The sequence below is a fragment of the Staurois parvus genome, unplaced genomic scaffold (assembly GCF_062004578.1).
Source record: "Staurois parvus isolate SC_StPar_1 unplaced genomic scaffold, SC_StPar_1.0 ptg000056l, whole genome shotgun sequence".
NCBI lineage: Eukaryota > Metazoa > Chordata > Amphibia > Anura > Ranidae > Staurois > Staurois parvus.
In genome coordinates, this window is record NW_028317852.1 from 10,662,709 (window position 1) to 10,690,047 (window position 27,339).

The 27,339-nt window shown below is 45.4% G+C and overlaps 1 protein-coding gene across 1 annotated transcript; it reads right to left on the reverse strand.

The window, feature by feature from the left end:
* Positions 1 to 1,191: 1,191 nt before the first annotated feature.
* On the reverse strand, positions 1,192 to 26,447 carry AVPR1B (arginine vasopressin receptor 1B). Its single transcript, XM_089668356.1, has 2 exons — positions 25,553 to 26,447; positions 1,192 to 1,718 (listed from the first exon to the last, which is right to left on the reverse strand). The coding sequence occupies exons 1-2, from the start codon at positions 26,445 to 26,447 to the stop codon at positions 1,438 to 1,440; spliced, it is 1,176 nt and encodes a 391-aa protein (XP_089524482.1). The 3' UTR covers positions 1,192 to 1,437.
* Positions 26,448 to 27,339: the final 892 nt, after the last annotated feature.

Below are 27,339 nucleotides of genomic sequence, written 5' to 3' on the forward strand. Positions count from 1 at the left end.
AAAAGATTTCCACATATTAAAGTTCCACAAAAGAAGTGCTTTTATGCCAATGTTTTTTTTAGCAAATTCAGGCACTATGACCTCAATAACGTGTCAGTGCAGTTAGTTTCATGCAAGTGTTTCCATGCATAATTGTTAGACAAAAACAGTATGACGTGTTTTATAAGCATTTTACACTTCTTAAAACTGCACCACAAATGCTTATAATAAACTGTAATGTTATTAACATGCTGCAACGCATTGTAGACACTCCACAAACGCCTGCCAGCGCGTTTACAGGGCATCACCATAGACTTGAATAGGAGGCATTGAAAGGCTTCAAACTCCTCCAGACTCAACATGAGGCTTCAGTTTTGAAGTGATGCAACACTAACGCTTCATGTTTAGATAATGTGAATGGCACTGTGTGCTCTCCATAGTATCATTTACATAGGCGTTTGAGGAGCGTTAAAAATGCCCCTCAAATGCCTGCTTTCAATGCCAGTGTGAACTAGGCCTTAGTCATAAAACGCTTGTTATACATGGCCTTGGCACCATCCAAATTCTACCAGGATCAATCACTTCACTTTCCTTATGCTGGAATGGCAGTCATATAAACTCATACCACAAGAGGAGGAAATAGAGGGAGACCACACATGATGTAAAAGTTTTAAAACTTTATTTATCATAAAAACACACAATTCTACACACATTAAAAAGTGCTTTGCCTTGTACTGAGGTACAGTATAGGTACTTATTGTAATTAGCAGTACTAGGATACCTGCTCTATATACTGTAATGCCGAGCTGTCCCTTCCTACTTCTCCCTGGGTGTATAGTACGTCACTTTCAGGTGTACTGTGCGGGATGATGTCACTTCTTGTCCCGCCCCAATGTGGCGTTTTGTCTTCCTGATGTTTTGAAGAGGCACCTCTTATTTATTCACTCTGTGTTTTGGCCATTCAGGGCAATGTATCAGGTTCACTTTAGAGCAAAGAAGGTTCCTAGCATTTGACCTACAAACATGGGCGGACTGACAACTCATGGGGCCCCCGGGCAATAGGGGATCATGGGGCCCCTGTGTCCTCACCCACAGCCAAAAAAAGCCTATGAAAAAGCCAATTAAAGGTACCAGGGGCATCTCATGGGGCCCCCTACTGACCCCGGGCCCTCGGGCAGTGCCCGAGTGGCCAAATGGTCAGTCCGCCCCTGCCTACAAACATTATCTGTGATACTTAGAAATATATAATTATATATAGGTTTTACACAAACATTATATAGGTAGCAAAAGCAACTGTGCTAATGTGTGGTCCTCAATGCACTGTCTATAAATGATTATTTAGTCAACTGAAGAACTATGTAGGACAAAATATTAAAGAACAGATTTCAAAATCCTTTGTTATTCTAGAATTATTTCTGTTGTTAGGTGGTTTATTTTTTTTTTTTAATTGTATAGTGCTTAGAGGAGTCCTGTTTCTATGACCGTGTCATCAAATGTGGGGTACAAGTCCCTAATGCTCTGGCATGTGGCTTGCATCTGCATCGAGTGTGTCCGAATCTGAATCAGAAGGGTATCCCGATGGCTTGATGCACTGCCTGTAGAATTCTGCCTGTGGGAATGGGGGAGACGAGTCCGTGGACACAACTGGGGACTGCTGTAGAACATATAGATCCAAGGGTTACTACAACTACTTAGGCAGGCCAGGAGCATAGTGATGGTAAATGCAATGTCTGAAGAATCTGAGTAGAAAAAAAAAGGACAAAATAAAAAGGTTACAGGCATGTGATGATACATCCCACATTCTTAGATACTTTACACGCATTATAAACAAAGCTGCATTTTAATGTACAGTACAGGTGAAACTCGAAAAATTAGAATATCATGCAAAAGTTCATTTATTTCAGTAATGCAACTTAAAAGGTGAAACTAATATATGAGATAGACTCATTACATGCAAAGCAAGATAGTTCAAATTGTGGTTTGTCATAATTGTGATGATTATGGCTTACAGCTCATGAAAACCCCAAATCCACAATCTCAGAAAATTAGAATATTGTGAAAAGGTGCAATATTCTAGGCTCAAAGTGTCCCACTCTAATCATCTAATTAAGCCATAACACCTGCAAAGGGTTCCTGAGCCTTTAAATGGTCTCTCAGTCTGGTTCAGTAGGAATCACAATCATGGGAAAGACTGCTGACCTGACAGTTGTGCAGAAAACCATCATTGACACCCTCTGTAAGGAGGGAAAGCCTCAAAAGGTAATTGCAAAAGAAGTTGGATGTTCCCAAAGTGCTGTACCAAAGCACATTAATAGAAAGTTATGTGGAAGGGAAAAGTGTGGAAGAAAAAGGTGCACAAGCAGCAGGGATGACCGCAGCCTGGAGAGGATTGTCAGGAAAAGGCCATTCAAAAGTGTTGGGGACTTTCACAAGGAGTGGACTGAGGCTGGAGTCAGTGCATCAAGAGCCACCATACACAGACGGATCCTGGACATGGGCTTCAAATGTCGTATTCCTCTTGTCAAGCCGCTCCTGAACAACAAAACATCAGAAGCGTCTTACCTGGGCTAAAGAAAAACAGACCTGGTCTGTTGCTCAGTGGTCCAAAGTCCTCTTTTCTGATGAGAGCAACTTTTGCATCTCATTTGGAAACCAAGGACCCAGAATATGGAGGAAGAATGGAGAGGCACACACTGCAAGATGCTTGAAGTCCAGTGTGAAGTTTCCACAGTCTGTGTTGATTTGGGGAGCCATGTCATCTGCTGGTGTTGGTCCACTGTGTTTCATTAAGTCCAGGGTCAACGCAGCCGTCTACCAGGAGATTTTGGAGCACTTCATGCTTCCTTCCACAGACAAGCTTTATGGGGATGTTGACTTCATTTTCCAGTAGACTTGGCACCTGTCCACACTGCCAAAAGCACCAAAACCTGGTTAATTGACCGTGGGATTACTGTGCTTGATTGGCCAGCAAACTCGCCTGACCTGAACTCCATAGAGAATCTATGGGGCATTGCCAAGAGAAAGATGAGAGGCATGAGACTGAACAATGCAGAAGAGCTGAAGGCTGCTATTGAAGCATCCTGGTCTTCCATAACACCTCAGCAGTGCAACAGGCTGATAGCTTCCATGCCACACCGCATTGAGGCAGTAATTGCTGCAAAAGGGGCCCAAACCAAGTACTGAGTACATATGCATGCTTATACTTTTCAGAGGTCCGATATTGTTCTATGTACAATCCTTGTTTTATTGATTGCATGTAATATTCTAATTTTCTGAGATTGTGGATTTGGGGTTTTCATGAGCTGTAAGCCATAATCATCACAATTATGACAAATCACGGCTTGAACTATCTTGCTTTGCATGTAATGAGTCTATCTCATATATTAGTTTCACCTTTTAAGTTGCATTACTGAAATAAATGAACTTTTGCACAATATTCTAATTTTTCGAGTTTCACCTGTAAGTATAAAGACAAAAGGCCTTACATAAATTTAGGGGTTCTTTTTTGACTTAATGAATTTTTATATGTTGCAAACTGAAATGATTTTTTAGAAACGCATATCAGCATATTAGGAGTTTCTGAATTTACAAAATCTTTACAAACCTGGGCAGCACAATGGCTAAATGGTTAGCACGTCCACCTGGCAGTACTAGCGTCGTTGGTTTGAATCCCAACCACAGCACCACCTTCCTGGAGTTCTCCCTATGCCTGCACGGGTTTCCTCCGGGTACTCCAGTTTCCTCCCACACTCCAAAGACATGCTGGTAGGTTAATTGGCTCCTGTCTAAATTGTCCCTAGTATGTGTATGTATGAATGTAAGTTAAGGACCTTATGATTGAATGCCCCTTGAGGGTTAAGGACTGATATCAATGTAAAATATATATGTAAAGCACTGCATAAATTGACAGCACTATAAAAGTACCTGTAATAAATAAATAAATGTTCAGACCCTTTTATGTATATTGGACAAGCTCTGATATTAGGCATACAGTTTGTATATTCCATGTATGTCAGTATTACCCCTGAGGTGTCTCTGATAATGTTTAATAGATTTACAATAGTGTTACTTTCAATAGGTCATATCAGTAAGATAACAGATATACCCAACAGGTCATACTTCTACGATTTATGGTATAACGCTTTATTCACCACTAATAAATACACATGGAGCCACTCAAATACTGTTGTGTCAAAGATTGCTTCATGACATTAGCAGAAGTTATCATTCCAGTGTAACAGAATCTGTAATCGGCCAAATGATCAGACGGGGTACCTGTAACCTGAAGGTTACTAAATAGGTGCAGGGTAAGATTAACAATGTAAACAGGGTCAGAATGGAAAAGAGTATACAAAAAAGTACATGAAGCTGTGCAAAGAGGAGTTACTCAAGGCAAGATGACAGTACTGTACAGTCTCTATAAAGATCTGTAGCAGTGGTTCCCAGCCATTTTTCACACGGATACCCCTTGATGGCCAATTTCCATCAATTTTCACAGCCATGGGTGTGGGACTGGGGCAGAGTAGGGAGTGGGGCTAATAGCAACTTTTGCAGTGTGCCATGCCAAAAAATATTTATTGGTTGCGGCATATGCCAGAATATTGCTAATGGCACTGTTGTGGCACCCCATAAATATCCAATGAGTATAACATGTATCAGGTAGGCATTTTATTAATATTGCAACATACTTTGTTTGAAATAATATAAACAATTTCATGACTATGAATTTCTCACAAATGCATAATTTGTCATTGAACATCCATTGGTTTGGTTTGAGAAGGTTTTGGTGAACAAGACTAAAATTTGGGTGCTTAATCTGAACCCCACTGAAGTCAATAGGAGGTGGATGGTAAAAAACAGCTGTGGTCAATTTTTGGACCAATAGGCAAGGGATTGTCAAACAAAAGGCATTGGGGGAGGGGGGTTGGGGGGTCAAAATAAAAGTTAAATATTTTCAATTGGTTGTGAACAGTTGTTTATGTAATGCTTGATGTGAAACATTGAAAATGCAAAATTCCATTAAATAACATGCCCTGACTTTGACGGTGAAGTAGTGCATTTATGCAATGTAAACAACCAGCTACAGCAAAACTAACAATTACCAGGAAAAAAGTGTTTAAATTGCTGACAAACTGACATATCCTGGCTGCTTTATTTTTGTTTTTATGACTATCCCTCTCCCTTTGCTGAGATGGCTCGGGATTCCAAGACCTGTAAATGAATGGAGCAGGTGAGTTCATTGGTTAAGGATTCATTGGTGCCTGCATCCACCAGCACCCATACCAACCATTGACAGTGAGAAGCTGTCATGTACACTCACCGCCTAGTGCCAGGCTGGACCCCCTTTCTCTTCAGAACTGCCTTAATTCTTTGTGGAATAGATTCAACGAGGTTTTGGAAACATTCCTCAGAGATTTTGATCCATAAGGACATGATAGCATCACAGAGTTGCTGCAGATTTGTCAGCTGCACATCCATGATGCAAATCTCCTGTTCCACCACATCCCAAAGGTGCTCTATTGGATTGAGATTTGGTGACTGTGGTGGTCATTGGATTACAGTGACTTCATTGTCATGTTCAAGAAACCAGTTTAAAATGATTTGAGCTTTGTGATGTGGTGCATTATCCTGCTGGAATTAGCCATTAGAAGATGGGTATTCTGTAGTTATAAAGAGATGGACATGGTCAGCAACAGTGCTCAGGTAGGCCATGGCATTTAAATGATGTTCATTTGGTACTAAGGGGCCCAAGGTGTGCCAAGAAAATAGCCCCCACACCATTACACCACCACCAGCTTGAACCGTTGATACAAAGCAGGATGGATCCATGACTTCATGTTGCTTATGACAAATTCTGACCTTACCATCTGCATGTTGCAGCTGAAATTGAGACTCATCAGACCAGGCAACATTTTTCCAGTCTTCTCTTGTCGAATTTTGTTGAGCCTGTGCAAATTGTAGCCTCCGTTTCCTGTTATTAGCTGACAGGAGTGGCACCCAGTGTGGTTATTTGAGTTACTGTTGCCTTTCTATCATCTTGAACCAGTCTGCTCATTCTCCTCTGACCTCTGACATCAACAAGGCATTTTTATCCACACAACTGCTGCTCACTTGATATTTTCTCTTTTTCAGACCATTCTCTGTAAACCCTAGAGAAGGCATTTTCATCCACACAACTGCTGCTCACTGAATATTTTCTCTTTTTCGGACCATTCTCTGTAAACCCTAGAGATGGTTGTGCATGAAAATCTCAGTAGATCAGCAGTTTTTGAAATACTCAGACCAGCCTGTCTGGCACCAACAACCATGCTACATTCAAAGTCACTGAAATCCCCTTTCTTCCCAATTCTGATGCCTGGTTTAAACTTCAGCAAGTCATCTTCTCAACATCTAGATGCCTAAATGTATAGAGTTGCTGCCGTGTGGATGTTTAGCAATTTGTGTTATAAACAATTGAAAAGGTGTACCTAATAAAAAAACCAGTGAGTGTATAATAACTCTGAAGGGGTACATTTTGGGCATTTGTCTGAACACCTGAACAACTGAAATTCAGACCGAACTTGCGTTGGGAATAAACCTTGAAAACCTGCAAGATCTGCTGCTATTGTTGTAGCCTTACTAGTGCCACCACTACCACAAAAATGTTTTTTTTCCATGTTTTTTGCTGCACTGTAAAAAATTACTTTGCAACCATTTTAACACCTTAAGAATGTTTTTTTTTTTTCATCAAAGAGATATGTCCATTGTTGCTGTAGACAATTGTATTTTGGGGGATATAAGGTGTGTACAAAGTCAAAAGGTTTCTTTTTTACCTTCTCAATAGCAGGTTCCCCCAGCCCCCCCTTAAGTCCATTCTCGATCCTGTGCTGTGCCCATCTGCAGCAGCTCAACTAGAATCTCTCCTCCTCTATTCACTGAAGGCTCTGAGAGCATTGTCTCCTGCTGCTATCAGTCAAATACAGTGAGGATACAGTGTGATTCAGTCAAATACATTGCGTGTGTCTGTAGATGCACACAGCCCACCTTGGAAGCACGACTGGAGTTTGCTGAGGAAGCACTCGAAGAAGGGCAGAGAGTGCTGGGGGGACCTCAGAAGAGGAGGTAAGTGGCTTCTCTGTGCAATATCCATGCAGAGAGCAGGTAAGTAAAACATATTTTTTATTTTCTGAAAAAACCCCAAAAAAACAGTCTTTACAATCACCTTAAAGATGTACAGGGTGTGGGCTGGTTGACAGGTTGGACTTTTGCTGCCTCATTAAAAAAAACCCCTAAAAACCTTAACTACCTGCCGACCGCAGATAGCCGAATGACGGCTGCACTGCGGCCGGCCAGTTCTGAGTGGACGTCATATGACGTCCTCCCAGAACGCGCTCTCCTGCGCGCCCCAGGGGGCGCGCACCCGGCGATCTCCGTGATCGCTGTGTCCTACGGACACAGCTTATCACGTGATGTGGTAAAAGGCCAATCACAGCGGCCTTTTACCACGTGATCAGCGGTGTCCAATGACACGCTGACCAGAGGGAAATGCAAGTGCCGGTTCTCGGCTGCACTTTCCTCACGCTGTCAGATCGTGAGGAAAGTACTGCCGAGAACCGGCAGTTGTCAGAGCGGGGATCGGCACCGATCATCAGGGCACTGATGATCAGTGCCCTGATGATCGGTGCCCAGCAGTGCCACCCGCAAGTTCCGCCCACCTGTGCCCAGCAGTGCGCCCACTAGCTCCGCCCACCTGTGCCCAGCAGATCACCCACCTGTGCCCAGTAGTGCACCCACCTGTGCCACTCTGCAGTGCCACCCACCAGTGCCGCCCACCAGTGCCGCCCACCAGTGCCGCCCACCAGTGCCCAGGGGTTGTGCCAGTCAGTGCCCAGCAGTGATGCCAGTCAGTGCCGTCTATCAGTACCCATCATCAGTGTCACCTATCAGTGCCGCCTATCAGTGCTGCATATTAGTGCCGCCTATCCGTGACACCTCATTAGTGCTGTCTATCAGTGCCGCCTATCCGTGCCACCTCATTAGTACTGCCTATCAGTGCCCTTTAGTGCTGCCTATCCGTGCCCATTAGTGCCGCCTATCAGTGCCCATCAGTGCTGCCTCATCAACGCACATCAGTGAAGGAGAAAAAATACCTGTTTGAAAAATTTTATAATAGAAACAAAGAAACTTTTTTTTTTTTCAAATTTTTTGCACTTTTTTTATTTATAGCGCAAAAAGTAAAGCGCCCAGTGGCGATTAAATACCACCAAAAGAAAGCTCTATTTGTGAGAAAAAAATGATCAAAATTTCATATGGGTACAATGTTGCATGACCGCGCAATTGTCAAAGTGCGGCAGCGCTGAAAGCTGAAAATTGGCCTGGTACATAAGGGGGTATAAGTGCCTGGTAGGCAAGTGGTTAATTGAAATGGAAAAGTTTAACTGTAGATTTTCCATCATTTTCCATAATTTAAGCTTTAGAATTAAGAAATACTGTACATTTGGTGCTCATGTTATTAAAATTATCAATAAAATACAGTGCAATTAATGTGTATGCATTTTTATTATATTATGGCTATAATTAGGTGATGGCACTTCCTTTCACAGTTCTACCTTGAAAAGAAATATGAGCACAGTCAATTTTGGCAATATTTGTGTTTAAAGCATATGTATAGTAGAGATGAGCGAATCGAACTAGGCGAAGTGGAATTCGTTTCGAATATTAGGAAAATTTCGATTCGCGACAAATCCGAAAATTAGCATACTTCGGATGCGCGAATCAAAATTTTTCCTAAAATGGCGGCGACATGTGCGGCGACGGAGCGGGGATGTCTGGGAAGGCGCGCAGACAAGGCGCGCTGACCCATAATGCATTCATTCATGACATGTGATCGCATTAGCCAATCAGCAGCCAGCCAGCATTGTGTAATGGTCGAGCTATAAATGGCGGCCATTTTAGAATTCTCCATTTGCCTCCAGTCATTCAAGAGAGGCAGAGCTGTCTGTATTGAGGGAGAGAGTTAGGGACACAGAAACGTTACTTAGGGCCAGAGAAACGTTACTTAGGGCCAGAGAAACGTTACTTAGGGACACAGAAACGTTACTTAGGGACACAGAAACGTTACTTAGGGCCACAGAATCGTTACTTAGAGCCACAGAATCGTTACTTAGGGCCACAGAAACGTTACTTAGGGCCACAGAAACTTTACTTAGGGCCACAGAATCGTTACTTAGGGCCACAGAAACTTTACTTAGGGCCACAGAAACGTTACTTAGGGCCACAGAATCGTTACTTAGGGCCACAGAATCGTTACTTAGGGCCACAGAAACGTTACTTAGGGCCACAGAAACGTTACTTAGGGCAACAGAATCGTTACTTAGGGCCACAGAAACGTTACTTAGGGCCACAGAAACGTTACTTAGGGCCACAGAAACTTTACTTAGGGCCACAGAATCGTTACTTAGGGCCACAGAAACGTTACTTAGGGCCACAGAAACGTTACTTAGGGCCACAGAAACATTACTTAGGGCCACAGAATTGTTACTGAGGGACACAGAATTGTTACTCAGGGACAGACACAGAATTGTTACTCAGGGACAGACACAGAATTGTTACTCAGGGACAGACACAGAATTGTTACTGAGGGACAGACACAGAATTGTTACTGAGGGACACAGAATTGTTACTGAGGGACACAGAATTGTTACTGAGGGACACAGAATTGTTACTGAGGGACACAGAATTGTTACTCAGGGACAGACACAGAATTGTTACTGAGGGACACAGAATTGTTACTGAGGGACACAGAATTGTTACTGAGGGACACAGAATTGTTACTCAGGGACAGACACAGAATTGTTACTGAGGGACACAGAATTGTTACTGAGGGACACAGAATTGTTACTGAGGGACACAGAATTGTTACTCAGGGACACAGAATTGTTACTCAGGGACAGACACAGAATTGTTACTGAAGGACAGACACAGAATTGTTAATGAGGGACACAGAATTGTTACTGAGGGACACAGAATTGTTACTGATGGACACAGAATTGTTACTCAGGGACAGACACAGAATTGTTACTGAGGGACACAGAATTGTTACTGAGGGACACAGAATTGTTACTGAGGGACACAGAATTGTTACTCAGGGACAGACACAGAATTGTTACTCAGGGACAGACACAGAATTGTTACTGAGGGACACAGAATTGTTACTCAGGGACACAGAATTGTTACTCAGGGACACAGAATTGTTACTCAGGGACAGACACAGAATTGTTACTGAGGGACAGACACAGAATTGTTACTGAGGGACACAGAATTGTTACTGAGGGACACAGAATTGTTACTCAGGGACACAGAATTGTTACTCAGGGACAGACACAGAATTGTTACTGAGGGACACAGAATTGTTACTGAGGGACACAGAATTGTTACTCAGCGACACAGAATTGTTACTCAGGGACAGACACAGAATTGTTACTGAGGGACAGACACAGAATTGTTACTGAGGGACACAGAATTGTTACTGAGGGACACAGAATTGTTACTGAGGGACACAGAATTGTTACTCAGGGACACAGAATTGTTACTCAGGGACAGACACAGAATTGTTACTGAGGGACACAGAATTGTTACTGAGGGACAGAGAATTGTTACTGAGGGACACAGAATTGTTACTCAGGGACAGACACAGAATTGTTACTGAGGGACACAGAATTGTTACTGAGGGACACAGAATTGTTACTGAGGGACACAGAATTGTTACTCAGGGACAGACACAGAATTGTTACTCAGGGACAGACACAGAATTGTTACTGAGGGACACAGAATTGTTACTCAGGGACACAGAATTGTTACTGAGGGACAGACACAGAATTGTTACTGAGGGACAGACACAGAATTGTTACTGAGGGACACAGAATTGTTACTGAGGGACACAGAATTGTTACTGAGGGACACAGAATTGTTACTCAGGGACAGACACAGAATTGTTACTGAGGGACACAGAATTGTTACTGAGGGACACAGAATTGTTACTGAGGGACACAGAATTGTTACTGAGGGACACAGAATTGTTACTCAGGGACACAGAATTGTTACTCAGGGACAGACACAGAATTGTTACTGAGGGACAGACACAGAATTGTTACTCAGGGACAGACACAGAATTGTTACTGAGGGACACAGAATTGTTACTCAGGGACACAGAATTGTTACTGAGGGAAACAGAAATGTTACTGAGGGACACAGAATTGTTACTCAGGGACACAGAATTGTTACTCAGGGACAGACACAGAATTGTTACTGAGGGACACAGAATTGTTACTGAGGGACACAGAATTGTTACTCAGGGACAGACACAGAATTGTTACTGAGGGACAGACACAGAATTGTTACTGAGGGACACAGAATTGTTACTGAGGGACACAGAATTGTTACTCAGGGACACAGAATTGTTACTGAGGGACACAGAATTGTTACTCAGGGACACAGAATTGTTACTCAGGGACAGACACAGAATTGTTACTGAGGGACACAGAATTGTTACTCAGGGACACAGAATTGTTACTGAGGGACACAGAATTGTTACTGAGGGACACAGAATTGTTACTCAGGGACACAGAATTGTTACTCAGGGACACAGAATTGTTACTCAGGGACAGACACAGAATTGTTACTCAGGGACACAGAATTGTTACTCAGGGACAGACACAGAATTGTTACTCAGGGACACAGAATTGTTACTGAGGGACACAGAATTGTTACTGAGGGACACAGAATTGTTACTCAGGGACACAGAATTGTTACTCAGGGACAGACACAGAATTGTTACTGAGGGACAGACACAGAATTGTTACTGAGGGACACAGAATTGTTACTGAGGGACACAGAATTGTTACTGAGGGACACAGAATTGTTACTGAGGGACACAGAATTGTTACTCAGGGACAGACACAGAATTGTTACTGAGGGACACAGAATTGTTACTCAGGGACACAGAATTGTTACTGAGGGAAACAGAAATGTTACTGAGGGACACAGAATTGTTACTCAGGGACACAGAATTGTTACTCAGGGACAGACACAGAATTGTTACTGAGGGACACAGAATTGTTACTCAGCGACACAGAATTGTTACTCAGGGACAGACACAGAATTGTTACTGAGGGACACAGAATTGTTACTGAGGGACACAGAATTGTTACTCAGGGACACAGAATTGTTACTGAGGGACACAGAATTGTTACTCAGGGACACAGAATTGTTACTCAGGGACAGACACAGAATTGTTACTGAGGGACACAGAATTGTTACTCAGGGACACAGAATTGTTACTGAGGGACACAGAATTGTTACTGAGGGACACAGAATTGTTACTCAGGGACACAGAATTGTTACTCAGGGACACAGAATTGTTACTCAGGGACAGACACAGAATTGTTACTGAGGGACACAGAATTGTTACTCAGGGACACAGAATTGTTACTGAGTTACACAGAATTGTTACTCAGGGACAGACACAGAATTGTTACTCAGGGACACAGAATTGTTACTGAGGGACACAGAATTGTTACTCAGGGACAGACACAGAATTGTTACTCAGGGACACAGAATTGTTACTCAGGGACAGACACAGAATTGTTACTCAGGGACACAGAATTGTTACTGAGGGACACAGAATTGTTACTCAGGGACAGACACAGAATTGTTACTCAGGGACAGACACAGAATTGTTACTGAGGGACACAGAATTGTTACTGAGGGACACAGAATTGTTACTCAGGGACAGACACAGAATTGTTACTCAGGGACAGACACAGAATTGTTACTGAGGGACACAGAATTGTTACTGAGGGACACAGAAGTGTTACTGAGGGACACAGAATTGTTACTCAGGGACAGACACAGAATTGTTACTCAGGGACACATAATCGTTGAATTAAAGAGTATGTCAGACAACATGCAGAGGAGTGGCAGAGGAGGCAATGTTTTAGGAGCGAGCAGACGTGGCAGCAGAGGAAGGGGTCGAGGCAGCACTAGTCGCAGCCAGAGGCCATTGCTCCCGGTGTCATCCAGCGGTCGTGTCTCCACCGACAACCCTGCCGTCATCGATTGGTTGGCTCGGTCGTCTTCCTCTTCCCAGGTCACCTCTGACACCTACAGCCAACGGTCGGTGGGTACGTCAGACACAACAGTTAGTTGGCATGGCCCGGGAGCACCCCACTGAAATCACGTGTCCTCGACCTGCCCCTGTCCTTTGGTGTTCCCTCACCAAGCGAAGTATCGCATGCTGTGGGCTCAGCCCCACTGTACAGTGAGGAAGAGCTAACAGAGGGCGGTCAGGAACGGGGGGAGACATCCGCCTCTTCAGCAGCCAGGCGAAGAAGTAGTGGCGAGGAGAGTGGCTCGGTAGCCGGTCTAGAGACAGGTCTGTCTCCTGACCCACACGCAGCCGAGGGGGCTAGTAGTGAGGCGGAGACCCTAATTGATGATGATGAGGCTGATCGCACTTGGCAGCCTCGTCGTCATCAGGCTATTGCTTCCGCATCATCAGGAGAAGAGGGTGGCAGCTTGGCAGCGAGCAAAACAGTCGGTGGGTTGCCCAGGAGGCAGCAGGGTCGCAGCAGTGTCAGTGGAGGCAAACGGCCACGGAGTAGAGCACCAGCTCCACTGCAGCCTACCACCACGGCCAGTAGTGGTGCCGGTGTGCACGGAGGAAGTAGCAGTCAGCCAGTGAGGAGTATCGGGGGCAAAGTTTCCTACTCGGCGGTGTGGCAATTTTTCGTCAAGCCGCCCGAGGAAGTAAACGTAGCCGTATGTCGACTATGTGGCCAGAAAGTCAAGCGTGGCCAGGGGGCCCATGTTGGGACTACAGCGCTGCGGCAGCATATGCAGCGTCGCCATTTGGTGGCCTGGGAAAACCGTGATAAAGATACGGCGGTTCTGCCTGCCCCAGCCCCCGCTCCATCACCCGCTCCGTTACTTGCTCCGTCACCCGACGTCAATCGCCCTCTATCAGCCAGTCAAGGCTCCAACACCTCTGCTGAGGGGAGTTGTCGCTCGTTGTCATCTTCCGCTCGTTCAGATGCTACTTCTCCTGCTACTCCTCTTCACGGATTCCGTCAGCAGTCTTTCTTGGAATCCGTTTCCAAGAGACAACAGTTTGCGAGCACGCACCCGACGGTGCAAAAGCTGAACGTCCTCCTGTCCAAGTTGCTGGTGCTGCAGTCCCTCCCTTTCCAAGTGGTGGACTCAGCACCTTTCCGAGAAATGATGGCTTGTGCCGCGCCGCGGTGGAGAGTGCCAAGCCGTCATTTCTTTGCCAAAAAGGCAGTGCCAGCCCTGCATTCACATGTAGAAGAGATGGTGGGCCAGTCTTTGAGCATGTCGGTCTCTGCCAAAGTGCACGGCAGCGCCGACGTGTGGAGCTGTAACTACAGTCAGGGACAGTACATGTCATTTACGGCCCACTGGGTGAACGTGGTGCCGGCACAGCCGCACCAGCAACTTGGACAGGTCACGCCGCTTTTGCCTCCACGTTTGCACGTCCTTGGTCCACAAAAGATGTCCGCCTCTACCACCTCTTCTTCCGCCGTGTCCTCAGCCGCCACCCCCGTGCCAAGTCCCATTACCCGACCGGCATATCACATGTGCAGGGCGCAACGGTGTCACGCTGTGCTGCACCTGGTATGCCTTGGCGAACGTAGTCACACAGGGGAGGAACTTCTCAGTGTAATGAACAGAGAAATCGACAGATGGCTGTCTCCGCGCAAACTGAAAATCGGAACCATGTTGACCGACAACGGAAAGAACATGGTGTCTGCTCTGCATCAAGGAAGGTTGTGCCATGCGCCATGCATGGCTCACGTGTTCAATCTGGTTGTCAAGCGGTTCCTAAAATCCACCATCCCACTGCAAGACATCCTTAAAATGTCACGTAAACTTTGCATGCATTTCAGCCATTCCTACACCGCAAAGCACACCCTCCTTGAGCTGCAGCGGCAGAACGGAATTCCACAGCATCGCCTGATCTGCGACGTTGCAACAAGGTGGAATTCAACCCTACACATGTTAGACCGCCTTTACGAACAGCGAAAGGCCATCACCGATTTCCTGATGTTACAAGCGGATAAAGGTACTCCCCTGTGTAACTTCGATGTCAGCCATTGGCAGCTCATGCGTGACACCTGCCGCTTGCTCAGGCCCTTTGAGGAGGCCACGCTATTCGTGAGTCGGCAGGACTATGGGATGAACGACGTCATTCCTCTGTTGCACGTCCTGGAACAAATGCTGTTAACAATGGCTGGTCAGGGTGCGGTAGACGTAGTGCACAGATCTCAACGCCACATGACCCCTGTGGGGGCAGGACAGGAAGAAGAGGAGGAGGTAGAGGAGGACATTTGTGCTCAGGAATTATTGAGTGAAATGGGTGGTTTTTCCACTCAGCGGACAGGAGTGGAGGAGCAGGAGCATCTGGTAGAGGAGGAGGAGGAGGAGACAGAGGACCCAGACGCACCGTGGCAGTATGCTGTGGAGATGGAGGCAGGGAGTCCCTCGCATTCCTTGGCACAAATGGCCCATAGCATGCTCGCTTGCTTGCGTAGCGACAGCCGAATAATAACCATCAGACAGAGGGATGACTTTTGGCTGTCCACCTTGTTGGACCCTCGCTACCGTTCAAAAATGGTGGCCTTTTTCACACCTGCTGAGAGGGAGGCCAAAATAACGTACTATAAAAACCACCTATGTAGTCAGTTGGTCTCTGCCTTTGTGCGCCAACGTCCATCCTCAGACACTGTGGGCCCTGTGCGCTCGCGTTCCGCTGCCATGGCAGCAGGGGAGGGGTGGGGTGGTAGGAGCAGTGGCAGCTCCACCAGCAGCGGCTGCCTCAGTCTGCAGTCGATGATGAGTAGCTTTCTTCACCAGCGCAGTGAGGAAACTACTAACCAGCCGCAGCAGCAGCAGCATCAGGTGGACCTGGAGCAGGACCTCAAACAACAGGCTTGGGCCTACTTGGACAGCACCCTGCCAACCGAGGTAGACAATCCCCTTGACTACTGGGCAACGAAACTTGACCTTTGGCCCCAACTAGCTGAATTTGCCCTTGAAAGGCTGTCATGCCCGGCCAGTAGCGTGGCATCGGAGCGCGTGTTTAGTGTGGCAGGAGGTATTGTAACTCCGCGGAGGACACGACTGTCCACCCAAAGTGTGGAGAGACTCACGTTTGTGAAAATGAATCAGGCGTGGATTAGTCTGGATTTCAAACCACCAGTTCCTGACACAACTGACTAAATCCGCCATGAATCATGCCCCAAACATGTGCCACTTTCAGGTCTCCTCACACTGCTGGTGTGTTCCATTTTTTGTCATAGGGTGCTGGCAGATTACGGGCCTCCCATAGCTGCTGCCAGGCCCCTAATCTGCCATGGGCCCCTGTACCGCCTCCTCATGCTGCTGCCAGGTCCAGAGTCTCTCATGGGTCCCTGTACGGCCTCCCATTGCTGCTGTCTCTATCGCCACACTCTGCCATGTGCCACTTTCAGGTCTCCTCACACACTGCTGGTGTGTTCCATTTTTGGTCATAGGGTGCTGGCAGATTACGGGCCTCCCATAGCTGCTGCCAGGCCCCTAATCTGCCATGGGCCCCTGTACCGCCTCCTCATGCTGCTGCCAGGTCCAGAGTCTCTCATGGGTCCCTGTACGGCCTCCCATTGCTGCTGTCTCCATCGCCACACTCTGCCATGTGCCACTTTCAGGTCTCCTCACACACTGCTGGTGTGTTCCATTTTTGGTCATAGGGTGCTGGCAGATTACGGGCCTCCCATAGCTGCTGCCAGGCCCCTAATCTGCCATGGGCCCCTGTACCGCCTCCTCATGCTGCTGCCAGGTCCACAGTGTGTCATGCCATGTGCCACTTTCAGGTCTCCTCACACTGCTGGTGTGTTCCATTTTGTCATAGAGTGCTGGCAGATTACGGGCCTCCCATTGCTGCTGCCAGGCCCCTAATCTGCCATGGGCCCCTGTACCGCCTCCTCATGCTGCTGCCAGGTCCACAGTGTCTCATGGGTCCCTGTACGGCCTCCCATTGTTGCTGTCTCCATCGCCACACTCTGCCATGTGCCACTTTCAGGTCTCCTCACACACTGCTGGTGTGTTCCATTTTTTGTCATAGGGTGCTGGCAGATTACGGGCCTCCCATTGCTGCTGCCAGGCCCATAATCTGCCGTGGGCCCCTGTACCGCCTCCTCATGCTGCTGCCAGGTCCAGAGTCTCTCATGGGTCCCTGTACGGCCTCCCATTGCTGCTGTCTCCATCGCCACACTCTGCCATGTGCCACTTTCAGGTCTCCTCACACACTGCTGGTGTGTACCATTTTTTGTCATAGGGTGCTGGCAGATTACGGGCCTCCCATAGCAGCTGCCAGGCCCCTAATATGCCATGGGCCCCTGTACCGCCTCCTCATGCTGCTGCCAGGTCCACAGTGTGTCATGCCATGTGCCACTTTCAGGTCTCCTCACACTGCTGGTGTGTTCCATTTTGTCATAGAGTGCTGGCAGATTACGGGCCTCCCATTGCTGCTGCCAGGCCCCTAATCTGCCATGGGTCCCTGTACCGCCTCCTCATGCTGCTGCCAGGTCCACAGTGTCTCATGGGTCCCTGTACGGCCTCCCATTGCTGCTGTCTCCATCGCCACACTCTGCCATGTGCCACTTTCAGGTCTCCTCACACACTGCTGGTGTGTTCCATTTTTTGTCATAGGGTGCTGGCAGATTACGGGCCTCCCATAGCTGCTGCCAGGCCCCTAATCTGCCATGGGCCCCTGTACCGCCTCCTCATGCTGCTGCCAGGTCGACAGTGTGTCATGCCATGTGCCACTTTCAGGTCTCACACTGCTGGTGTGTTCCATTTTGTCATAGAGTGGTGGCAGATTACAGGCCTCCCATTGCTGCTGCCAGGCCCCTAATCTGCCATGGGCCCCTGTACCGCCTCCTCATGCTGCTGCCAGGTCCACAGTGTCTCATGGGTCCCTGTACGGCCTTCCATTGCTGCTGTCTCCATCGCCACACTCTGCCATGTGCCACTTTCAGGTCTCCTCACACACTGCTGGTGTGTTCCATTTTTTGTCATAGGGTGCTGGCAGATTACGGGCCTCCCATAGCTGCTGCCAGGCCCCTAATCTGCCATGGGCCCCTGTACCGCCTCCTCATGCTGCTGCCAGGTCCAGAGTCTCTCATGGGTCCCTGTACGGCCTCCCATTGCTGCTGTCTCCATCGCCACACTCTGCCATGTGCCACTTTCAGGTCTCCTCACACACTGCTGGTGTGTTCCATTTTTTGTCATAGGGTGCTGGCAGATTATGGGCCTCCCATTGCTGCTGCCAGGCCCCTAATCTGCCGTGGGCCCCTGTACCGCCTCCTCATGCTGCTGCCAGGTCCAGACTCTCTCATGGGTCCCTGTACGGCCTCCCATTGCTGCTGTCTCCATCGCCACACTCTGCCATGTGCCACTTTCAGGTCTCCTCACACACTGCTGGTGTGTTCCATTTTTTGTCATAGGGTGCTGGCAGATTACGGGCCTCCCATAGCTGCTGCCAGGCCCCTAATCTGCCATGGGCCCCTGTACCGCCTCCTCATGCTGCTGCCAGGTCCACAGTGTGTCATGCCATGTGCCACTTTCAGGTCTCCTCACACTGCTGGTGTGTTCCATTTTGTCATAGAGTGCTGGCAGATTACGGGCCTCCCATTGCTGCTGCCAGGCCCCTAATCTGCCATGGGCCCCTGTACCGCCTCCTCATGCTGCTGCCCGGTCCACAGTGTCTCATGGGTCCCTGTACGGCCTCCCATTGCTGCTGTCTCCATCGCCACACTCTGCCATGTGCCACTTTCAGGTCTCCTCACACTGCTGGTGTGTTCCATTTTTTGTCATAGGGTGCTGGCAGATTACGGGCCTCCCATTGCTGCTGCCAGGCCCGTAATCTGCCATGGGCCCCCGTACCGCCTCCTCATGCTGCTGCCAGGTCCAGAGTCTCTCATGGGTCCCTGTACGGCCTCCCATTGCTGCTGTCTCCATCGCCACACTCTGCCATGTGCCACTTTCAGGTCTCCTCACACTGCTGGTGTGTTCCATTTTTTGTCATAGGGTGCTGGCAGATTACGGGCCTCCCATTGCTGCTGCCAGGCCCCTAATCTGCCATGGGCCCCTGTACCGCCTCCTCCTCCCCATTGCTGCTGCCAGGAGGCAGCAGGGTCGCAGCAGTGTCAGTGGAGGCAAAAGGCCACGGAGTAGAGCACCAGCTCCACTGCAGCCTACCACCACGGCCAGTAGTGGTGCCGGTGTGCACAGAGGAAGTAGCAGTCAGCCAGTGAGGAGTAGCGGGGGCAAAGTTTCCTACTCGGCGGTGTGGCAATTTTTCGTCAAGCCGCCCGAGGAAGTAAACGTAGCCGTATGTCGACTATGTGGCCAGAAAGTCAAGCGTGGCCAGGGGGCCCATGTTGGGACTACAGCGTTGCGTCAGCATATGCAGCTTCGCCATTCGGTGGCCTGGGAAAACCTTGATAAAGATACGGCGGTTCTGCCTGCCCCAGCCCAGGGTTCCATTTTGTCATAGGGTGCTGGCAGATTACGGGCCTCCCATTGCTGCTGCCAGGCCTTAATCTGCCATGGGCCCCTGTACCGCCTCCTCATGCTGCTGCTAGGTCCACAGTGTCTCATGGGTCCCTGTACGGCCTCCCATTGCTGCTGTCTCCATCGCCACACTCTGCCATGTGCCACTTTCAGGTCTCCTCACACTGCTGGTGGGTTTCCATTTTGTCATAGGGTGCTGTATGGCCTCCCATTGCTGCTGCCAGGCCCGTAATCTGCCATGGGCCCTCGTACCGACTCCTCATGCTGCTGCCAGGCCCGTAATCTGTCATGGGCCCCTGTTGTCGCTTGTTGGCATATTCCGCTCGTTCAGATGCTCCTTCTCCTGCTACTCCTCTTCACGGATTCCGTCAGCAGTCTTTCTTGGAATCCGTTTCCAAGAGACAACAGTTTGCGAGCACGCACCCGACGGGGCAGAAGCTGAACGTCCTCCTGTCCAAGTTGCTGCTGCCAGGCTCGTAATCTGTCATGCGCCCCTGTACCGCCTCCTCATGCTGCTGCCAGGTCCAGAGTGTGCCATGGGCCCCCGTACCGACTCCTCATGCTGCTGCCAGGCCCATAATCTGTCATGGGCCCCTGTACCGCCTCCTCATGCTGCTGCCAGGTCCAGAGTGTGTCATGGGTCCCTGTACGGCCTCCCATTGCTGCTGCCAGGCCCGTAATCTGCCATGGGCCCCCGTACCGCCTCCTCATGCTGCTGCCAGGTCCAGAGTCTCTCATGGGTCCCTGTACGGCCTCCCATTGCTGCTGTCTCCATTGCCACACTCTGCCATGTGCCACTTTCAGGTCTCCTCACACTGCTGGTGGGTTCCATTTTGTCATAGGGTGCTGTATGGCCTCCCATTGCTGCTGCCTCCACCGCCACACTGTGGCTCCACACTCTGGTTTTGGCCCCGTGACTGCCCAAATGAGTGAAGTGTGCGGTGATTCTAAGATCGACAGCACTCATCTGCATGTCATACTGACTGATAGTATTATTTCTCTTCCCCAGCAGACTCCAAGGGCATTTAAATTAAAGGTACAGTGTTCTGCACTAATATAAAGGCTCTCTGAAGCCTAGAAACACCCTTTTATAAGTTAAATTCGCAGCGAATATATTCGACTCGAATCGAAATTTTTTCACGAATTCGCCGAATCAGTCGAATCGAATTTTTGAATAATTCGCTCATCTCTAATGTATAGCCAATTTTTTTTTAAGTTTTGGATTCAGTAGGGAACGGTTAAACCCCCTTTCAGTTTTGTTTTTTTTTTTTGCTGAGTCCAGTTCGGGAAATCTCTTTTAAATTCCTGTCCTAGAAATGCAACAAGAAGTGAGATGAAACCTCTACAAAGTGAGACAAATTTCCCACATTAAACAGCTGTAATTAGGTTAGTCCTAATTAACTTTAAAATCTTGGATTTCTCATCACTTTCTGTCTTGGAGACACAGACAGCAACAAAAACCTGATGGGTTATAATTCTTCCAAACTGTATCCAAGAAAGGCTATACATAGACGTTATTAAAAAAAAAAAAAATTTGTACCATATATGGAGAATTAAGCTGTCACAACCTGGAACCTCTAGTTGTGTCGTGCAATGTCTCTTCTTGCTGAGCCACCTGGAATACTGGCCAATTACTTGAATGCTCTTGCCATGACCTTGTTGTCACCTTAAACCTTTTTCTCCTCCCATGACCTTCCTGATTTAAGCCATATTTTGCACTTCCCATTTTCCAGATTACTGTATTTCTTCAGCCAGTATCTCGCTCTTGTAGCAAAATATTGACAGCAGCAGGGAAGACAACTATGCTTCTGCTTGATCTCAATTTAAGACTACTCGTTACTGACCTTTGGCTTGTTTTCTATCTATGCTTCTGTTTGATATTTACCTGCTTACTCCAATACTGGATCCCGGCTTGCTTACTTCCTGGTGGGGCAATCCTGAGGACCACAACCTGGTACTAACATGCAGCAAAATCCAACAGGCACTCTGGTGAACACCGGCTAGTACCGCACCTTAGGTGAAACTGTGTCATGGGCCAGGGTAAACCATTAACATCAATAGTGGATGCAAATAATTTCTTTATTTTGATCATAAAGATCATTGGAAAGGTTAGGCATTATAGACATGGTGAACACCTGTCGAAGTCCGCGATGATTGGCGGACGAAACGCATCAACGTAATGACATCATCACGTTCTGCGTAACACCATGCTGCAATGTCCATGTGGTGAAAGAGGTACGCCATACGCCTCCTCTTTGGATATACACTGGGTAAGATGGAAACCGCCAGTACATGAGCTGACTCCCGGGAGTTCATTCAGTAATGCATGGCAATATATAACTTCCACTGGTGGCAAGTAATTTTTTGAATTACCGTATGTTAAGTATTGACTTGCACTTTGTTACCTCACAGGACATACATGTTCTTAGCCTCACAGAGGAACTTTATTACTCTTATTTAGAAGAGAAATTTTTGGGCCTAATATAGGTGACAACTCTATATATGATATGCGATAAGCATTGATAAGGAAAAAACAAGACTTTGTCCACAATTTTTCTTAAGGAACTGTCTTGCTCTTACTTAGAAGAAGAATTTTTGAGGCCTACAGCAGGCTAGCTCCATATATGTCCATACATGCCATCGCAGGATTGCGATTCAAGTCATACATATACTCTATATAGCGCTAAATACATATTTTTCATGCTTAAGGAGGCTTATTGCCTCCTATTTTTTGAACATGGGTCTCAAGATCCACATTTTTCTACTTTAAAACAACGATGACCTCCATCAAGGTAATCATCATCTTTACTTGATATTTCCATCAGTAATACATGATTTTTCTTTCTACTATTATCCATGTTATTTATTATAGATTTAGTAATAGTGCCATCCAATGAGATCATCTTGTTTAACCGTTTCAATACCGTGCAATTTTACACCTTCCTGCCCATGCCATTTTTCAGGTTTCAGCGCTCTCACATTTTGAATGACAATTGCGAGGTCATACAACACTGTACCCAAACTAAAATTTTATCATTTTCTTCACACAACTAGAGCTTTCTTTTGGTGGTATTTAATCACCGCTGGGGTTTTTATTTTTTGCTAAATTAACAAAAAAATACCAAAAATTTTGAAAAAAAAACACATTTTTCTTTGTTTCTGTTATAAAAGTTTACAAATAAATAATTGTTCTTCATAAATTTAGGCCGAGATGTATTCTGCTACATGTCTTTGGTGAAAATAACCCAAATTAGGATGTATTATTTAGTTTGTAGGAAAGTTATAGAGTTCACAAACTATGGTATAGATCTGAATATTGATCAATCCTGAAGTACTGACGGTCAATCTAATTTCTTGAGGTCCAAGAATGTCAGAATAGTACAATGACCCCTTTTTGCAGAGTAGACAGTCCGACGTACTTCATAAGAGGCATGGCGAGTTTTTTGAAGTTTTATTTTTTTGTCATAATTTTTCGGAAAATGAAAAAATTAAAAAAATTATTTTCACTATTTTTTTTTTTACATACTGTCACCAGTGCAGTACAGCGTCTTCATATAACTGGCATGGCGGTGAACAGGGACACTGACTGGTGACAGTATGAAAAAAAAAAAAATATATATATTTTTTATTTTTTTATTTTTTTTATTATATTTAATTTTTTATTACATTTTTTTTTATTTTTTTTAAGATTTTTTTTTCATATTTTACTATGATCAAAGTAGTACAATGTTACCATAGTAACATTGTACTACTTTGGGGAAGTTATCAGTATTTTTTTTTTTTTTTTTTTACACAATTTGCTTATAGCAAAGAATTACTTTGCTATAAGCAAGCATTTACCTGAATGAAATCGATTCATTCAGCTTTTTTTTTTTGTGCTTAGCTGTGATTTGGTCACAGCTAATCACATGACATGTGCATGTGATTAGCTGTGACCATTCACAGCTAGGCACTAGTATACAATGGATGGCATCATGAATGAAGCCATCCATTGTATACAACGGTCATGTGACCTGCTGTGATTGGTCACAGCAGGTCACATGGTACCAGCAACGGGAGCCGGTACTCGGATCTGTCATCGGCCGTGTCCGAGGTGCACTGCCGGTGACAGATCGCACTGCTGCGCTGCTCTGCATTAGCGCAAACGGCGCATGTGCGGGAGCACGCCAAATGGCGAGCACCCGGAGTGCAGAGACACTTCTGAAGCCGCCAAACGGCCATTGGCCGGGCGGCTAATGGTTAAGAAATATCAGCCGATTGAGGTTGGCTATACACAGTTCAATTCTTTCTTGTCAGCTAATATAATGATGATGAGATACAAGGAAGGTAATTAAAGATTACTATATCATTTTCCTCTTTAGAGTAATCAGGAATTATTGGATCCAAACTTGATGTGATTTTTATTGATACATGCATATGGTGACTCTTCCAAGGTTTTATACTCATTGCACATATTTAATCCTCCAGGATTTTCTCCACTTATTACCCTAATATCCAACATTGATGAGTATATGAGGGAAGTGCAAAGATATTTCAAATATTGGAAAACAACAGGAACCTGAAACTGTGAAGATTGAACCATTCAGAATACTATCACAATGGACCCCCCATACACCATAACAGCCTCCCATATATGAAGATTAACACTTCCTTATTCAAACAATGGCTTTTCCAGCCATTTAATTGATGCAGCTAAGTGAATGCGCAGGACTTTTTTTGTTTTTATATTCACTGTTTTTATTTTTGTGATTGACTGTGTGTTCACCATGTCTATAATGCCTAACCTTTCCAATGATCTTTATGATCAAAATAAAGAAATTATTTGCATATACTATTGATGTTAATAGTTTACTCTGCATTGGATTTATAATATACGTCTTATTTTTGCAGTTTGCTCTAGTCAGTTGCTAACCTTTTTCTTATAAGCTTAATTCGGTTTAGAATCCACACCCCGTATCAGGATGAATCGGAGAGATCTTTTTTGATGGGTGGTCACACCCTTAATGATGGCATTTTTACCTTTTGTATATGATCTGCCTGTGTACTTATCCTACTGATCAGTGATAATCCTGCTACTTCTATCTCAACTAGTCTTTGAGCCTGACCACTGATTGCGACAGAAGCATATTTCCAATTACACACTGCAAAAACCTTATAAAAGGTATATTAATCTATTTAGGCCTAATTTATTGAATTGTTTTAATGTCTCCAACATGTTCTATTGTCCAACATCCAGTAAATACTTCAAAGGAAGAAAGTGATTTTTTTTTGGCGACAACTCATTGTCTAAAGCCAGCCATACATGGATCAAAGTTTGGCCGGTTCACCAAGGACTGGCCAAATGCTGATCCGTGTATGGTCAGAGAGGTTATACAGAAGTCCATCCACTCCACATTGACTGTGTGGATGGGGTAATACATTCAGCCTTATTGTTCAACCTGCTGGCTGAACAAAAAAAAAAACACTTCTCTATGAGGTTGCTTAAAACTAATGCTGGTACAAACAGAATGATTTTTTGTTTAACCCAGCGGGCTGAACAAAAAACAGCAAATAGATAACATCTAATGTTAGTGTGGTGATCTCCCCTCTGGCCAGGACACACTAATCAGCACTCACAGCCATTGGCTGCCAGTGCTGATCAGATGCTGGTCATGAGACCGGCTACTATTAGATGGGGGGATGTACACACAGGCCGATAATTGGCCGGTTCCTGCTGAACCGACAGTTTTCAGCCGATTTTTGGCACATGTGTACCCAGCTTAACTTGTGAAAAAAAAAAAGTTATAAAATAAATATGGTCCATTATATTTAAATGCTCCTTTACGCTGTCTTTAGAAGTCATGCTCAATATAAATCAGTTCTAATGACATTTGATAGATTGTACAATCCTATGTAAATAAAAGAGTTATACTACAACAAAACAAGTATACTACAATAATATTTAAATAAACACCATAATTCTTACCATCATTTGGAGCATTTTCATCCCAGACAGACCACATCTGAACACTGAAGAAGGGTGTCCAGCATATGATATATGAAATTACAATGACAAAAGTCATCTTCACTGTCCTGATCTTGGCTCTGGAAATAGTTTGTATACTGCTTACTCTAGAAGGCATCACTTGTCTATGTCTTGATGTCTGAATCTTCCCTTTAAGGTTCTTGCAGATCTCACAGCAAATTAAACTGTAGCATACTACAAGGATTCCAACAGGCACAGCAAATAAAGAAATGGTGGTCCATGTGATGTAGGCTTTAGCACCCCATGGATATCTAAAGTCAGCCCAGCAATCTATAATTCCTGTGTACTGTTCAATTTCCTTTAGAGAGAATATGAAGATCTGAGGGACACTTAAAAGGCTACTGATAATCCATGTAGCCCCAATCATAATATAAGCATGTTGTGTTGGCTGTTGCAAAGTCCTTAGTGGATGACATACTGCGATATATCTGTCTATAGTCATCATCATGAGCATATATGTAGATGCAAACATGCTCATCACTTGAGTATATTTCACAGTCCTACAAAGGAAGTCAGAGCCAATGAATCGAAAAGTAATGTCCCAGATCAACTGGGGTAAGATCTGAAACAGGGCTACTGCCAAGTCAGTGATAGCAAGATGAACAATAAAGAGATGCATTCTAGTCATCTTCTTCACTCTTCTGCATATAGCAAACAATACTCCTACATTTCCTAGTGTTGTGATGGCCAAAATAATACTTAAGATTGCCACCTCAGCCTTAGCTAAATCTTCATCTCTCAAGTCTGAGGAATTCACAATATTGTACAGTTTTACCGACGAATACAGGGGATAATGGTCCAAATCCACAGTGGTACTGTTAAAATTAGAACTCATATTCCTGTAAGCAATAAGAGAGAGAATCCAGTAGTTATGTGGAGTTGTAGTATATTTTCCTAGTTCCTGTAGTCCAAACTGAAAGATATCATTGCAAATTATACAGTAGAGGCCTGATGAATGTATAGTTTCCACTAATATAACAATGTTTTGTAGTGTTCCTTGCTGATATTTCTTTGCAAAGTTGACTTTGATATGTATATCCGGTCATATCATGATGTCAAAGTACATGGATGTATTTGTTTTGAATTGCTGGTAATACACAAAGGTGATTAATACTTGTTCAACAAGCAGAAGAATCAGAGGCAGTCCATACTTTTCAAAGAGAACAAAATCAGCAGAGTATTGACGTTCAGGTGTTAGTCTAAAGCACAACCCAAGTAACCATACCTATATTAATTTACTTTTGTCTGCTCTGTCCCTACCTCTGACATCATGAAATCATATTATACAAGACTCTATGGAAACACCAATCAGGAAAAAGAACAGAGAATTCAATACAGAGTTATGAGAACACAATGTGACGTGTTGTTGACTTCCAATTCACTAAAAATAGATAATGGTGTTTTATAATATCTAAAATACTTAATTAAACATAGGCAATGCATTTTATGTATTTTTTTTGTCATGTTTAACATTAAAGTATTTTTTAGAAAAATATTATAAAGCAAATTACATGTGAATATATCATATTGACCACTATCAGCCAACAATATGGCAAGTGCTAAGCAAAGTCAATAGCTCTCTTGTGGCTCAGGATTGCAGAGATTACAGACTGAGAGAGTGATTTAATTAAAACAAATGAAATCAGCCTCCTGTACCTGTTGTTGTACCCTCATATTCAATAAATACCCCAAATAATAGAAAGACAAAAGAACTTAATCAAACTGAT